The sequence below is a fragment of the Schistocerca cancellata genome, chromosome 3 (genome assembly GCF_023864275.1).
Source record: "Schistocerca cancellata isolate TAMUIC-IGC-003103 chromosome 3, iqSchCanc2.1, whole genome shotgun sequence".
Taxonomy (NCBI): domain Eukaryota; kingdom Metazoa; phylum Arthropoda; class Insecta; order Orthoptera; family Acrididae; genus Schistocerca; species Schistocerca cancellata.
In genome coordinates, this window is record NC_064628.1 from 829,481,268 (window position 1) to 829,499,616 (window position 18,349).

General features: G+C 38.1%; 1 protein-coding gene across 1 annotated transcript in view; it reads left to right on the forward strand.

Moving 5' to 3' along the window:
- Positions 1–327: 327 nt before the first annotated feature.
- The window catches only part of LOC126175879 (protein TRC8 homolog), a 37,073-nt gene continuing 19,051 nt past the window's right edge, over positions 328–18,349 (forward strand). The window contains exon 1 of the mRNA XM_049922920.1: positions 328–952. Within this exon, the coding sequence (XP_049778877.1) occupies positions 715–952 (238 nt within the window). The 5' untranslated portion in view covers positions 328–714. The remainder of the gene's footprint in view (positions 953–18,349) is intronic.

Consider the following 18,349-nt stretch of genomic DNA (forward strand, 5'->3'; position numbering starts at 1 on the left):
GTCTCCCGTGGCTTGCGGAATAAATGGAATAAGTTATGAGACTAATGGTCCACTTTTAGGACTCTACATTGGAATACATTAATGAAATATATCGTGTCTCACGTAACCATTAGCATTGTTAACAACATAATGGGAATATCTGCCACTTATTGCCGTGTGTTTGAAGAGAACGTACATATTAATATGTATACAATTACTATTTCCGTATTTAGTATGGTACTTTGTTTATTCCAGTGAAATTAAAGCTTTGTTCTCTTTGCTTGCCTCAGCAAAAACTTTTTTTTTTCCTGCTTTATGTAATGTATGTTTGATAACTGTTATATAGGCCCCTAAAACTGGAAATGTTCATTGTTATCTGAACAGTTTTACACTCTTTAATCCTTAAAAATTAAAGATATTCAGATTTTCGAGGCACCATATTCTCAGAAACGGCAGGTTTAAAACATGCATTTCTTTGGGATTACGTAGATCAAAACACAGTCCAGCTGGTTTCAACATTAATGGGGTCGTTAGCGGTCTGTGTAGAGACTAGCTTAGACTTCGTGCGTCAGCGACATCTGTTTACAAGATATATTTTCTTTGAAGTGACTGTTGCATTTGTGTATATAATATCATTGCTTAGTGTGGTTGTGTGGAAAACAAGAGGAATTGGTGTATTAGGAGGGTGTTTCGAACATCAAATTCTAGTACAGTTTTTAAATTAAGAATTTACAGATGTCGATGAGAATGAGGTTTCTTAGCCTAGTGGACGTCATTCTTCGTGTACCACCACTGTTTGTCATAGACGAACTTTTACGAATTGGACATGGTTTGCCTATTGGCGAAAGTAATTCTGATAATTCATCGTTCGAAACCAATGGTCAGAACGTTGATGAAATTGACAGCTTTGGTGAAGACAGATTTTACGAATTTCTCATAATTGCAGCTGTTAAGTTCATACTCTCCGGTTTTGGTGAGTACAAAGTTAAGTGTCAGAATGACGTAGGTTAATATTTTGCCGCATCATGTACCCGAGATAATGCTTTACTTCTGTCACTAATTCTGTCAGTGTCAGTATACTGTGGGAATGTACAGCTCTTTTCATTTTGTTTCCTTTTTTTGTTTACTGTATGTTGTCACTCAGTTAGTGTAATTATTATTGTGACAAGAGTTGTACACAAATTGTTTAGTAAACTGTGACCCGATAAACATCGTTTTTCATAAGATGACAAACTTTCGCGTGATGTCATATGATACATATTGTAAAATAGCTTTTACTATAATTGATGTTCGCCACCTGTTTTACTTTAAATGTCATCACCTTGATGATGCTTAACTATATTTAAAAAACACGCTCTAAGTTGTAAGCAGAGTTACATAAATAGCAAATCATTGTATTGCCTGTTAAATTTTAAGCTGAAGAATAGATAGCTGCTATCTGCATAGGAACATAGCAAAAATAAAAATGAACCCGTAAAAGAACACAAGTTTTGCATAGGCCTACTGTAATTTCTTTCAAGCTTGTTTTTACTTCGCCCTCGGTAGTGGTGTCCTGTTAACAACCGTAGTGTTTATAGAAATATCTTCTTCTGATGCAGTTTTGAATAACATGACAGTTGAAACTGTCACTTCCTTTAATTCATAACCAGAGACCTGAGCAGATTTGTTCTGTGGAAGAAACAATTGCTGTAATTTCTGACGAGGATTATTTTTTAGATGGTGTCATTTTGTTATAAAATATTTTTTGTTAGGTATAATTTATGGTGGACAACACTAAGAGTACAACATAGCCTAGTCAAAATTCTTCAAATGTTTCCCAGTACAAGCTTTTCACATGAAATTGAGTGTGAGTCTTCTGTCACTGAACCTAGTAGGCTTTCATAGACAATACATGTGAGGTAGCATGTCATATTCTTAAAGAGTATATCTCAAATTTCAAATATTTCGTGTACTTCAGCTATAACAGTATGATTGTTCTAATCAGAGAACAGTGTGGTAATCTGGAATCATCTTTTCCAACTAGAAGTGGAAAATGTTTGTTACAGTACAATGAAACCCTTACTTTCATATATTTTTCAGCTTTTTATGATACAAAGTTGACTGATGTAATCTTTGAGTGTGGTAATGCCCCCTCTAGAAATATGGGCTGTGGTGATATTCTGATCTGTTATGTAGCCAAATACCTGGTTTATTTTGGAAGTGACAATTTTGCTGGTTGTTGGAAGAAGGTAATTGATTGTAAATATGAAATTATGATTGTGGTAACATTGATTTGTAGCATAGCATAATATCTGCATTTAAATTGTTTATAACTCACTTTTCATTGTAAACAATTAAAGCTCAAAGATAAATTCAAAAAAGGCATGTAATGTAATTAAGAATTGTCCTGGATATTTTGGTGTATATTCATGCATAAACAAAGAGACTATCAATGGGGGAGGGGCCTCTATTCTGTGCACATAATATATAAAAACGGTCTTGAAATTCACTGAAAGTCTTAGTTCTGTCAGTCTGAGCAAAAGGCTCAGAAGTACTAAATGTATAAATTGAGTATACAGTACAGCATCTCTATCCAGTTTGAATCCAGTATCTTTTCATATTGTTTTCTGTTTATCAAGGGTCTACTAAGACAGTCAGCTGCTTAAGCTACATAAAATTAAATGTATCTCAGTACATATTTATTTCTGTGGTGGCACCCAACTAAGTACCCAAGAACAAGAAAAATATTTTGATTTCCTGAGCTTGTTTGAGTTAGTCTTTGTCATCTGTCGATTTGGAGATGAAACATTAGCCATAGAAACAAGCCTTAGACTGCAGTGTCAATGGGCTCTTTGATTATCATCTCAAATTCAAGTAGGGGTTGGTAGAAATTGTAATTCCTGGCAGAGGAATATGTCAGGTACAAAATTCCCTACAATAGTCTTAATATCTTAAATAATAATTAATTTCTTACAACCAGTTTGATCTCTGAAAGGGGGAGGGAGGGGGGGGGGGTGATGGTGATGGTAACAGTAACAAAATGTAAACAGTGGAAGCTCATTTTCATGTTGCAACAGCGTTTATGCATGGTACAGCCATAACACTCTGGAGTTTACCAGAGGAAAAGTTGTCAGAAAATAATTTTTTTTGTAGGGAAACAAATTTATACTACATGGCTAATTAAGTTGTCTTACTGTAACATGCGTAACATACATCCTATTGCACTTCACCTAAACCACCTTAACTGTGCCACAAACTGCTTAAGATTGATCAAGAGTACTGGTAGAAGTTATTTGTTTGTTTGGCTTTACAGGGTCCGGAAGATGCTAACTATATTTCATAATAAAGTGCTGATAACAATGAGTGCATATCATGTTAAATATATTTTCCCTCTGATTTCCTTTTTTTTTCTCTCTCTCTCTTTGTTTTGACTGTGAATGTGGTATGTATATAGTTCAGATGAAAAATCTTGCTGCTGTAGTATCATACATTTCATAGCCAAAAGTCTTACGAACCCCACAGAATGTGCTGTGTCTGTAATGTGGCTATATAGGAGAGTATATGCGGATAAAGAAATGTGGGGTGACTGGGTCACGGTGTTACAATATGAACTTCATCCATTTTATTTTAAACGCTGCCATTTCATATGTTTTATTAAAGATAATTTTTAAAGTAGTCATTTATTATAGACAGAAACTTGCTGTTTGAAATGTCGTATCTAAAACTCTCTGAATGTTTGAGTTACAGAAAAATTCAAACAACCCAACTCTCTTAATATGAACCCAGTTACTTCAAGATTTTAGAGAAAATGTACCCAGATAGTCTACATAGTGCACTCTAAATGAGCTGTGTTAGTCTAGTTTAGGATGACATTCATGTCTGTAATTCTATCGTTATTAATGCCAAAGGAGTTATATTACATGTGAGTGTTTGTAGCAGTAAAACATCAAGGGGTTGTGAAATATGGGCATTGTGAGACGGCAGCCTTGACAGTAACATAGTGTTCCTAAGCTACCCGAATCAGTTTGCTGGAAATGTGGGTTTTGTTTACATCACAAATTAATGATGCTTGCATCTATGACCCAATATTCTGTAAAAATAACCCATTGAGAAAAGTGTGGTTTCCAACCAACCTTGTTCACTTGCTGACATTGTGGTCTGTATAGGCACTTTTCTCAATCCAGTTTTCAATTACATAATTTCCTTTAAATCCAGAAAGCCTTACTATCATTTTACCATGAGCTGAGGAACAAAAACTGCAGTATTTTCATACCTAGAATAATTAGTCCTACACTTTCATTTGATGCCAACTACTCAAACAACTCTTAGTTTGAGAAGGGCCATTTAGTTTTATCACAGTGTCTGTGAGCTTTTAAAAAAAGAATCATAAGTTAATTGTGGATTGACCTTATCATAACGAGGAAGTTCAGTACTTTGAATGTCTTTATAAAAAGGTAATGCCTTTTCCTGAATGGAAAAAAAATAAATGCATACCCATTTGTAAGTTTTTGAATAATATGCACAATCTGTCCTGTAGGGAAGCAACTGTGTGAAATAAAATGTAAAATACAAGGCATTGTTTTTTGTTAGTATGCATGACTTTCTATTCAAAATAGGCCATTGTGTACCATTATATAACTGGAAATGTAGAAATTATTCTAAACAGTTCTGATACTCAACCTTTGGAATGCCTGTAGTATCATGGTTGTAGCTGTCAGGATGTCAGGAAATTGTTTTGAAATGCTTTCCTTTCACTGCCCCCTTTAACAGTCCACATCCATAAAAGATTTAAAACACTCAAATAGCAAGTCTGCATTCACCATCTGACCTTCTGGCATTCATTTTTATAGTTAATTCTTTCTGGATCAAAGAAAACATAGTAGTGTCTTGACAGGGGCTTTCTGGATGCCGCCCCCCCCCCCCCCCCTTTCCCATAGATTCTGGACCTTTCCATTGCTAACTTTTGATGTTTTGTAATTGATTTGTAGTGAAAACACCATGTTTCACCACCTATTATGATGCAAGACACGAGTCTGAGTGCCTAGCTGGTGATACTTTTGTGTGTCTGCAGTGTTGTACTCTTCAATCATTTTGATCTTCAGTGAGGGGGTGGTGTACAGAGCAACAACAGGCTTTCTTTTTGTGCAAATTTTCAGTTCAAATGTGATGGACAGTTGTTTTAAGAATTCCAATGAGCTCCTCAGTTAACGCTGTAAATACACAATAATCATTTTAAAGAATTTCAGCCACTTGTTGAACATTTTCTTTGGCCCGAACTGCCAGTGATGATCATGAATTAGGATCATTTTCAGTTTTCTCTTCAACCATCATGAAACATTTCACATCATTTTAAAACATTTTTACAATTCATTGCTTCACTGCTGTAAATGGTTTGTATCAAGACTTAATGTTCAGTTTCTCCATTACTCAAGTTTTGGTTATTATGAGCAGTCTGTAATGCCAGTGCTGTTTAAATTTAAAAAGGAAGTTGATCAAAGTACCGTGCAGTTAATTCATGCATCCGTTTCTCAGGTGGGATCAGTAGTTATGCGGATATAAAATTCAGTTGCTTTTGTTGTGAATCGGACTGTGTAGTTATAGTTTGTTTTGTTTGATGTAATACTCAACATCTTCTGATGACATTTGCCAATTCGTCTTTTGGATGTAGATAAGATGACACCGTCACCATCTCTACCTTCTCACGATATGTGTCCATTCCTTAATGTACTATTAACATAATATTTTAGTGTGAAGTGAGGGGCATACAAAACTGTCGCACCATAAGTAATCTTATTTTCATTTTTCACGTCATTGAGCACTTACTCTACTTTAGTACTCTAAGTAAATGTAGTCCCCTTTTGTGTTTTACTCCTGTATTTCTGCACCATGACCTATGCTGATTAAAGGTTATGCTAATCTTATCATGAATATTATATTTAAATTTACTTGTAAAACACATTTAATAATTACAGTAGTGCGATACAGATCATTTTTAAAGAAATAGGGCAACAGGGCCATTTGAGGCATCCGGCCCCCATATGGTCAAGTTATTTCTAGCATGTTGCACAGTTGCCCCATATAATTCAGTTAGCATATCCGTGTGGCCCATTTTCCCATTTCATAAATGTATAGGGGGTAAATGAGCCACGCGTTGTACAAATAAAAGGCCACTGGTACAAATAAAACATTAACTGAAGAATCAGAAAGAAGCACTCAATTTAACAATGTGTTGTTTAGTATATATGTAAAAATAGTCAATTAAAAGTAAGAGAGAAGAGAGAATCAATCATATCTTGCACTACACCACACTGTAACGAAGGAAAACAGTTGCAACTTTACAGCCAAGCTATGTCTAGCAAGCGTTTTTAAAAGTGTGTTTTACAAAGATAAGACACTTCTTTAAATCTGGCAGCGTTATAAGAATGAAATATAAGACATAAGAATAAAATATGCACTCATTCCTTGCAGAAGACTTGATGGCCCAGTGACTCTGTGTTTCCATAGACAGGGTGTTTCAAAATGAACATACCAGTTTTAAGGCATTGTAGCATTTGTTATGTTCAACTTAAAATTGTAAATAATACACCAAATGAAAGAGCAATTCAAACAGCTCTGTTTGTATACCTGTGCACAATGGGAGTAAGAGTATGGAATGACAGAATGACTGAAAAACTTGTTGACCGAGTTAGTCTTTCACGCTTAGCCCCAAGAAATATCCCTACAGAAAGTTTATGGGTCTTTCTTTTTTAGTGAATCAACTGTAACTGTTGTTCCTTATCTCGATGTGCTGCAGCTATGGCCCATGCCTCAATGGGAACAAGCTGAACACCACATCTTTATTTGGGAGCAAGATGGTGCACTGCCTCACTGGCATAACTCAGTACGTGACTGGTTAGACGAAGACTTATCTGACCAGTTGATTGGGTGTAAGGGGCTGATTGACATAGCATTTTATGCATGACTTCCATGTTCACACACGATCTAACACAATCGTGTGTCTCTGGCTCCAATACCAGCTGATCTACCTGACTTCAGAAACAGTGTTATTGCAACAGCTACTCCTGACACATTCACCAAAGTTTCACTTCTCTTTCATTTGGTGTATTACTTATAATTGTAAGGTGAATGTAATATGTGCTACAAAGCCTTAAAAGCCATATATTCATTTTGAAACACCCTGTATATTAGTAGGAGGGTGGAGTGTAACACCACTGTTCTAGTAACACAAATGATGTTTAACTTCCTTCCCAAGCAACAATTTAGTTGGTATAGTGCAACTTGGCTCACTGTCAGTTAAAAAAGTATCATGTGGTACCAGTTATCAGTGATTCTTGGATTACTCAGCTCAATATGTATGGCGTGCTTGGCACATGCCGACGACAAGGATATGAACCACTTACTGTACATAAGACAGTAGAAAGTGGCAAGTTAATTTAATTGTACTATAAATTCAGGCACAATGTGTGTCCATCTTAGTAAATGAAGAGTTGAGTGACTTGAAGTTGGGCATGATTGGAAGAACCCTTAATGTTGGGTACTCTGTCAGAAGCATTACCATAGTAAAATATGCCCAAGTTCAGCATTAACTGTTTTATTGTGGAGTGAAAAATCCAGCCACTGTTTTCATGGTAACTCCGTACTTAGGTGAAGATGCATTAAGTCCATAAAAGTAAGTAATTAGAACTATGTAGAGGTCGCACACATTCATCTTGCAGGCAGCTATTTAAGTGAGTGTGAATATTAACCAGAGCCTCACTGTACATTTATTCACTGCAGTGAAGTTTGATTTTATCACTCCACTGCAGTTCGACTAAGAGCAGTCAGCTGGCTTTTGGGGTGTCTGCATGTGTTACTTCTGTGTCATGATGATCAGGTGGGCACTGTGGTTGCTGGTCCTACACTCCATGCATTTGTTTGATGTAGGTGTGACCCCCAAGACTGACTGGATTGACTGCCATACATTTATGTTCCCATAAATTTCGTGGTACCTGAAGACAAAGCTTTATACTTCAAAGCTGGTCATCGAATAAATTAAGAAGTTTCTGGCAACAGAGATGGATTTTCATTCTGCAAATATTTTCCTCTGTTGTGGATACACAGTTGATCAAATATTTTGTAGCTAGTCATAATTGCTTTAGCATTCAGCCTTGGAAATACGGTTAAAGTCCATATATGCTCAGTAATCAGTACATATGACCATGCCAGGGTCAAGCAGTCTTCTGTCTGAAGAGCCAATTATGATACCATGTCTAGATAAACACGTCTATCAAGCTAGTAGTTCAATTACAAAGTACTTTTGACACTGTAATTTAAATTTCAGTCACTGGTTCCAGAGAACCTGAGTTGTTGGGCACAGTGAGGGAATGTCTTAAACTACTACTTATAAATTCCAGTAGTAGATCTCCAAAGTGGGAATGGCTTATAGCAGGATACAGTAGACCTTCATTATTTTGAAATCGCGTACACTAAAACTTGGTTAACCCTACTAGCTGTTCAGTCCCTGACGAATTACCTCTAAAAATGTACCGCTTAAACCAAATTCCTGATAATTCATACAGCAAACTAAATATTGGGCCCCACATTACATATTCCATATCTTATTCTTTGTCTAAACACAAATAAATGTGCACTTATGTAGTGCTTTGCACTACGGTATTTTCCATAATGCATTTCACATGGTTTTTCTCAATAATATACTGTACTGTAATTTCACAGCAGTGGCCCAATTGTTTGATTGCTGCTCACATGTCACTTCAACAGCTTAAGACGCTGGGGAACTGGGGAAGAGATGGGTCATTCTGCAGACCACACAGTGTTCAGCACGCTACAATCCAGAGTTTTTCATCTGTTTTGTTTTTGTGAACAGTGAATGTGTTTTTCCAATCACTAATAATGTGTAGCAAAAATAGAGACAACCTCATAAAATTTTGATGTTAAAACAAAAGCAGCAATTTCTACATATGATGGACACTGGAGAGAAGACTAAAACATAGGTTGCAGAACACTTTTGGATCCTGAAGTCTGCTCTCTCATCAATAATAAGTTCAAGAATGCAGATGCAGACAAGTCTGGAAGCTGTTCATTTAGTAGCAATGGCAAGCGCATTAGGGGAGCCAAATGTGAAGAAGTGGGTGATTCGCTGTTTGAATGGTTTCGACACATGGAGCACACAGCATATCCTGTTATCCTGTCCCATTCTTGAAGCAAAGAGGATGAAGCTGGCATTTTCTATAACTTGATGCCTGAAAAAACATTACATGTCAAGTGTGAAAAATTTTATGGAGGAAAACACAGTAAGGAGAGTCGGCAGTGATTCTGTGTAATTCAGCGGCATCTGAGAAGCTCAAACCATTACTGATTAGGAAGTACAAAAATCCACTTTGTTTTAAAAATGTCAACCTATTCAGTGTCTTATGCAACTATGAGAATAACAAAGTTTGGCTGACCAAATCTCTCTTCCATAGCTGGTTGTTCAAGGTTTAGCAACAAATGACTGTGAGGAACAGAAATGTTTTTCTAACTTTGGACCACTGCTCTGCACATCAGTTTGATGACCTGTAACTTCCAAACATGGAAGTTGTCTTCCTATCAGCTAACACCGAGCCATCTGCAGCCATTGGATCAAAGAATAATTGTCTCAATGAAGCATAATTAGATGCAGACTTCTTAAGGATGTTATCAGTAAAATTGAAATACAAGAAACAGTTCCACATTGGAATGTACTGCAAGCTATCCACAACATAACTTGCTGCTTGGGATGAAGCTACAACAGACATCGTAACTACTGGTTTTAAGAAGGCCTGGGCAGCAACTGATAATGCTGCTGAGACTAAAGAGGGAACTGATGATCCAATATCTGAACTTCTTCATAATGCAGGTACAACTATAGGTTCTGATGTTGCTCTTGTACAGGCTTACACCCTGTTGGTGCCCCCCTTGTACCTTCAGTGTGGAACAAAGAATGCTATCAGATGACAAAATCTGTGCTGCTGAAGAACTAGTCACAAGTTCTACTGATGATGCAGAAGAGAATGATAATACTTTACTGTCCTCATCATCTGAGGAGTAACATAATATGAGACCATCAACCCACACTGAAATTGCAGCTGCACCTGGTGTTCTCGAGAGGTTTACCACCACTTCTGATGTCTCCATGGCATTTCAGGCTGCTTGGGTGTTGTCTTCAGAGAGTGCAATAATATTATGACAAACAACAATTGATGGTTTTTTTCCCCTCCAAATTAATATGTAGAAGTAAAATGTATAATAGCTAAGTAGTTCTAAGCTAAACATGCTGTGATTAAAACTTAGTTTGTTAAAGAACTGTAAACTGAAGTGTTTCTCAAGATTATCATTTGCCATATTACATGACCCACTAATTCAATGGGTACAATATTGTTTAATGATATATTTATAATTGTATTGTTTAAAAAAATGACAAGCATTTGGCAGTATGTACATATTCTTTCTCATTTACAAAAGTGATGGAATTACTGTAGCGCATATATAGAGTAGTTATTTTAATCTTTCCTTGGAGGTATTGATAATAGAGCACCCTCATTTGTTGGTATCCATAACAAGAGAAAAAGTGAACTCAACAGTCACAGAGCTTTACAAAAAAACTCATCAATTCAAATGTCTTTAAACCAAATTGGCTATTTGGTAACCCCTTGAATTCAGTTACATGAAAGAATTTAGAAATGTGCTATTGACAAGTGACTGTCGTAAACTGTCTCCAGAAAATATGGTATAGCACTGCAACAACGACCTTGGAGGACATGTAAGAGTCCTGAGAAATAATCTGGAGGGTGATTTCAAACTTGATCACACAAGCTTTATCACTTTACAGAACGTTTACATGGGAAGTTGCCTGCAGAATTTTTCATACACCAGTCGACACCATTCAGTCACTGTTGAGAATTCTGCCTCATAGTGGGTGCCTGCATGCAACACAAGCTGATAACTGATACCTACAAATTATGGTCCTTTGGTACTCAGAGGAGAAAGTAACAGATGTGCACACCATCTTTTTTTATAAGCAATTAGGAAGGCCGTGTCAATAAACGGCTTGCAACCATCTCCACACGATCAGTCACAGCCATGTTTTCGGGGGGGGGGGGGGGGGGGGCAAGCAGCCCTTCAGTCAACATTTTGGGGATGGGTTCATCTCTCATGATGATGGTTCATCAGCACATCTGCCTCACGTGGTGGGAATCAAGTAAATGGAATGATCTTCATTATTTTCTGGTATGTAGCAGATTGAGCATGCTAGAGACCAATCCAAATGTGGTGTGGGTCATAGGAGAAACCTTCCTCTCACTCTGGATGACTTCAGGATGCCTATTGTTGAAGAGTAAACAGGCATTAGCAGCCTTGTGTGCTGCCCTGTGGATAGCATGCCAAGGAGGATCCAAGCATTTTAAAACGCTTGAGTTTCAGTAAGATTGCATTGAATATTATCCAGTAGCAGTTGTAAATTTCACAGATATACACATTCTAACAGGTTGCTTTCAATCTGGATATTTTTTATTTTATTTCATGGTAAAGATTTTTAATAATACTGCAATTTTCACATTTGTTGTAGTACAACAGCACCTTGTGTATTTGAAAATGCTTGGATCCTCCTAGGAATGCCATCCACAAGTTAGCTGAAATGTTGCTGTGCAATACCTGATCACTCTTTGACATTGGCCATCATGAAGTTGTCCAGTATATAAGGATGGTTCTTGCCACGAGCCATAGTAAGTTTCAACTGATACACAATGTTTTTAAATAGTTTGTAATAGCAGAGTGTTTGTATAGAGATGATGGCATATGATGTAGATTCTGAGACCACACAGTGCTGTATTATCATAATGTTGGCAGCAGCACTCCAGTAAGTTAAACCTCCCCCTCCCCCCCCCCCCAACCCCTTATTTTTCTTCATACAGTACATCATGATGCATTATTTTAGTGCTTCGCCTGACTGGTGGATGGTTTCACTGTGCTCTGTGTTTTTATGAAGCAAGGGACCGATGACCTTTGCAGTTTGGTCCCTTTAATCTTTAAACCAACCAACCAACCAAATACAGTTGCCTCATAATGGCGTGCTTTTTTCTCCAGGAGAACGCCTAATGGCAGTAAGAATGCCAAAAAAATCCTAGACACATTGAGTGAAAGAAAGGTCACTCTCATCTGAAGTTTGGTCACTCAGATTTTGTCATTGCTCCTCAGTCAGTACATAATAATTTTGTGTGACTCAATGATCAAATGTGTGTCTTCCAATTGGACACCACTTCAACAATTTGCATGTCCCTAATCTATCCCAGTTATTAATCAGAGAAAGGAAGCCTATGGTATAACATGGAATTCAAACTGTGTATCATTCCTGGTCTCTCTTCTAATCATTGAGAGGTGAAGGTTAGATTAAAATGATACTGAAAATTGCTGTGATCTGTCTGGGATTCAATACTGTAACCTGTTTCCAGTCATGTCCTTTACTGCTACACAGCCATGCCTGACTAGTCAGTACATGAAATGTAACCAGCAAAGGTTGTTGTTGATGTTTTCAGTCCAAAGACTGGTTTGATGCAGCTCTCTGTGCTGTTTACTCCATCCTGTGGAAGCCTCATCATCTCCAGGTAACGACTGCAACCTACATCCTTCTGAATTTGCTTAGTGTACTCAATCTCTTGGCCTTCCTCTACAATTTTTTCCCTCCACGCTTCTCTGCAATACTAAATTGGTGCTCCGTTGATGCCTCAGAACATGTCCTACCAACCGATCCCTTCTACTAATCAAATTGTGCCACAAATTCCTCTTCTCCCCAATTCTATTCAGTACCTCCTCATTAGTTTCATGATTTACCCATCTAATCTCCAGCATTCTTCTGTAGTACCATATTTCAAAAGTTTCTATTCTCTTCTTGTCTTAACTATTTATCGTCCATGTTTCTCTTACATACATGGCTACAGTCCATACAAATAGTTTCAGAAAAGACATCGTGACACTTGAATCTATAATTGATGTTAACAAATTTCTCTTCTTCAGAAACTCTTTCCTTGCCATTGCCAGTTGACATTTTATATCCCCTCCACATCAACCATCATCAGTTATTTTGCTGCCCAAATAGCAAAACTCTTCTACTACTTTGTCTCATTTCCTAATGTAATTCCATGATTTCATTCAACCACATTCCATTATCCTTGTTTTGCTTTTGTTGATGTTCGTCTTATGTCCTCCTTTCAAAACACTGTCCGTTCTGTTCAATTGTTTTTCAAATATCTTTGCTGTCTCTTACACAATGCTATCGGCAAACCTCAGTTTTTATTTCTTGTCCCTGGACTTTATTTCCTACTTCAAATTTTTATTTTGTTTCCTTTACTGTGTTCTCAAAATATAGATTGAATAACTTCTGGGATAGGCTACGGCCTTGTCTCACTCCCTTCTCAACCATTGCTTCTGTTTTGTACTTGTGGACTCTTGTAACTGCCATCTGGTTTCTGTACAAATTGTAAATAGCCTTTCACCCCCTATATTTTTAACCTTGCCACCTTCATAATTTGGAAGTGTGTGTTCCAGTCAACATTGTCAAAAGTGTTGTCTATGTCTACAAATGCTCTAAACATAGATTTCCCTTTCCTTAACCTAGCTTCTAAGATAAGTCATAGTGAGTATTGCTTCGCATTTTCCTGCATTTCTACGGAATACAAACTGATCTTCCCCATGGTCGTCTTGTACCAGTTTCTCCTTTCGCCTGTAAAGAGTTTGTGTCATTATTTTGCATCCGTGACTTATTAAACTGGTAGCTTGGTTATTTTCACACTTGTTTGCATGTGCTTTCTTTGGAATTGGCATTATTATGTTCTTATTGAAGTCTGTGGGCATTTCGCCTGTCTCATTCATCTTACTGACCAGATGGACAAGTTGTCTCTCCCAAGGCTATCAGTTGTTTTAACGGAATGTTGTCTACTGCCGGGGCCTTGTTTTGACTTAGGTCTTTCAGTGTGATGTAAAATTCTTCACACAGTATTGTATCTCTCATCTCACCATCATCTACGTCCTCTTCCTTTTCCATGATATTGCCTTCAGGTACATCGTCCTTGTACAGACCTTCTATATACTCCTTCCACCTTTCTGCTTTCCCTTCTTTGCTTGGTTTTCTATTGATATTCATGCAAGTGGTTCCTTTCTCAAAAGGTCTCTCTAATTTTCCTGTAGGCTGCATCTTTTTTACCTCTAGTGATATGTGCTTCGACATACTTACATTTGTCCTCAAGCAATTCGCGCTTAGCCATTTTGTACTTCCTGTTGATCTCGTTTTTGAGACATTTGTATTCATTTTTATCTGCTTCATTTACTGCATTTTTAAGTTTTCTCCTTTCATCAATTAAATTAAATATCTCTTATGTTATCCAAGGATTTCAACTTTTGTAAATGTAGATGATTCATAATATTCAAGACAGCTTTTTGAAAATTTAAAGCTGTTGGAAGAATCTTCGTGATGAACAGCTGTCAGCTTTCCAGGCAGGTGGTGGTGTTGAAATGCTTTTTGACAAGCGTTACGCTCGTCTCCTAGCTAAGAAAATACAGGGTGTTTCAAAAATGACCGGTATATTTGAAACGGCAATAAAAACTAAACGAGCAGCGATAGAAATAGTTTGTTGCAATATGCTTGGGACAACAGTACATTTTCAGGGAGACAAACTTTCGAAATTACAGTAGTTACAATTTTCAACAACAGATGGCGCTGCGGTCTGGGAAACTCTATAGTACGATATTTTCCACATATCCACCATGCGTAGGAATTATAATGGCGTAGTCTCTGAATGAAATTACCCGAAACCTTTGACAACGTGTCTGGCGGACGCCTCCTGTATGTTTGGGATAGCCCAAAGCAATCACACAATCATCGAAATATTCATTCAGGAAATTAAAGACGTCGGCCGTGCGATGTGGCCGGGCACCATCTTGCATAAACCACGAGGTGTTCGCAGTGTCGTCGAAGGCAGTTTGTACCGCCACAAATTCACGAAGAATGTCCAGATAGCGTGATGCAGTAATCGTTTCGGATCTGAAAAATGGGCCAATGATTCCTTTGGAAGAAATGGCGGCCCAGACCAGTACTTTTTGAGGATGCAGGGACGATGGGACTGCAACATGGGGCTTTTCGGTTCCCCATATGTGCCAGTTCTGTTTATTGACGAAGCCGTCCAGGTAAAAATAAGCTTCGTCAGTAAACCAAATGCTGCCCACTTGCATATCGCCATCATCAATCCTGTGTACTATATCGTTAGCGAATGTCTCTCGTGCAGCAATGGTAGCGGTGCTGAGGGGTTGCCGCGTTTGAATTTTGTATGGATAGAGGTGTAAACTCTGGCGCATGAGACGATATGTGGACGTTGGCGTCATTTGGACCGCAGCTGCAACACGGCGAACGGAAACCCGAGGCCGCTGTTGGATCACCTGCTGCACTAGCTGCGCGTTGCCCTCTGTGGTTGCCGTACGCGGTCGCCCTACCTTTCCAGCACGTTCATCCGTCACATTCCCAGTCCGTTGAAATTCTTCAAACAGATCCTTTATTGTATCGCTTTTCGGTCCTTTGGTTACTTTAAACCTCCATTGAAAACTTCGTCTTGTTGCAACAACACTGTGTTCTAGGCGGTGGAATTCCAACACCAGAAAAATCCTCTGTTCTAAGGAATAAACCATTTTGTCTACAGCACACTTGCACGTTGTGAACAGCACACGCTTACAGCAGAAAGACGACGTACAGAATGGCGCACCCACAGACTGCGTTGTCTTCTATATCTTTCACATCACTTGCAGCGCCATCTGTTGTTGAAAATTGTAACTACTGTAATTTCGAAAGTTTGTCCACCTGAAAATGTACTGTTGTCCCAAGCATATTGCAACAAACGGTGTATTTCTATCGCTGCTCGTTTAGTTTTTATTGCCGTTTCAAATATACCGGTCATTTTTGAAACACCCTGTATGTATCTCCTGGCAAAGTTGATACATGTGACATTCCAACACAGCCACCCAACCAGAAATACAACAGCTTTTCATCTGCAATATAACTTGAGAAGGCTTTAGATTCACATGATTCCTGTTGGGTAACAGGGCATGTGGGAATTGGGGGCAGTGGTATTCACATATATTAGCTGAACAACAACACAGGGGCAACAGTAAGATTACCCTATACCCATGTAGATTCCCATTTGATTGACAACAAGAAAAATTGTCAGTTTGAAGAATAGTAATTGCAAGTAACAAACAAGATGATGCTAGAAATAACACAAACCATTTAATTATCGTGCATTTTTGTATCCACTGTACATTTTAACTGTGTAACATAACACTATTTTTCACATCCTACCACCATTTTGTTTCATTCACAAGTGATGTGTGAGAAGATCTGTCACCAAGCCTCTCCGATACGCTGAAAAGGAAGTCAGTGTTTCTGACTAAACTCAGAATAAGACATAGCTCCATGACCCATATATACCTTGTTGTACAAGAGGGGACACATTTAGTATATGACACCTGTATTCCAACACTATGTGTTTTTATTTTATGGGAAGGGGGCACCTCTTAATTCTAAGAAAACTGCTCAGTTTCATCTTATTCAGCCATTGTCAAGTGCTAACAAGTGTATTACTGAAATTGAGTATACTTGGGTTCCCCTGCTCAAGAGTATCGGGCACATCTTATGAGATGATTTGGGGATATTTGCAACTTTGTTTTAGCAGTGTTTCATTGCAGTCAGCCCAAATAAGTTTGTTCAACACACCTTTCATGGGACGCCCACTGTCGACAGAAAGTGTTGGTTTGTTTTCCGTTGAAAACAAAATTATTTTTAAAATGGAATTTTATGTGCCCGTTCAATAGAACAGTCCCAAAATAGTCTAATGTGGTGTTTGTGTTACAGGTATGTATTAACACAGACAGTAGAACATGAAGAAATAGTGAGTACTCCAGCAGTGACTGACAAGGGAACCTCCCCATCGCACCCCCTTCAGATTTAGTTATAAGTTGGCACAGTGGATAGGCCTTGAAAAACTGAACACAGATCAATCGAGAAAACAGAAAGAAGTTATGTGGAACTGTGAAAAAATAAGCAAAATATACAAACTGAGTAGTCCATGCGCAAGATAAGCAACAACAAGGAACCAATCAGCTCACGGTTGCCGTGGTCCCGTGTTTAGCGTGCGCAGTTGCGGATGTAGAGGTCATTGGTTCAAGCCTTCCCTCCGGTGAAAATTTTAACATTTTATTTGCAGTTTATGTGACATACACTTATGTTTTCATCACTTTTTTAGGAGTGATTATTACATCCACAAGAAAACCTAAATCGGGCAAGGTAGAAGAACCTTTTTACCCATTCGCCAAGTGTACAGGTTAGGTGAGTCGACAACATATTCCTGTCATGTGACGCACATGCCGTCACCAGTATCGTATAGAATATATCAGACGTGTTTTCCTGTGGAGGAATCGGTTGACCTATGACCTTGCGATCAAATGTTTTCGGATCCCATTGGAGAGGCACGTCCTTTCGTCTACTAATCACACGGTTTTGCGGTGCGGTCGCAAAACACAGACACTAAACTTATTACAGTAAACAGAGACGTCAATGAACGAACGGACAGATCATAACTTTGCGAAAATAAAGAAAGTAAAATTTTTACCCAAGGGAGGACTTGAACCATGGACCTCTAATGTTGCAGCTGCTCACGCTAACCACGAGACCACAATGCTCCTAGCCCTACATTGTCCTTGATGTTGCATATGTTCCACATAGTCTACTCAGTTTGTATATTTTGCTTATTTTTTCATAGTTCCACACAATTTCATCCTGCTTTCTCGATTGATCTGTGTTTAGTTTTTCAAGGCCTATCGAATGTGCCAACTTATAACTAAATCTGAGGGGGGTGCGATGGGGAGGTTCCCTTGTGAGTAATGCTGCTGTGCAGCAGTAGCAATCAGAGCAGGCCAGGGCAGTGCTCTGTCGCCTCTGGGTAATAATTATTCTTTGTTTTTTAATGTCACTGTGAATATATATTGATAAAAGAAGTCTCGCACTAGACTTATGTGGAACCAGGCTTTCGAATGAACATCTAAGATTCCCCTTTAAAAATAACTTTGTTTAAAACAGGAAACAAACCAATGTTTTCTGTCAGCTTGGGAAGTAGTGCAAAGGACGTGATGAGCAGTATTGTGTGAGCTGACTGCAGCTACACATTCAAAAACAAAATTGTAAATATCTTCTGCAACACTAGAGAAAATGTGCCTGACGACTCGTAGAAGGGATACCATACATAGCACTATTAAAATAATAGCTACCTTCTATTAACATAAGTGAATGTACAGAATGTCACATTGCTACTAAACACAGTAACACTTTTACACACAA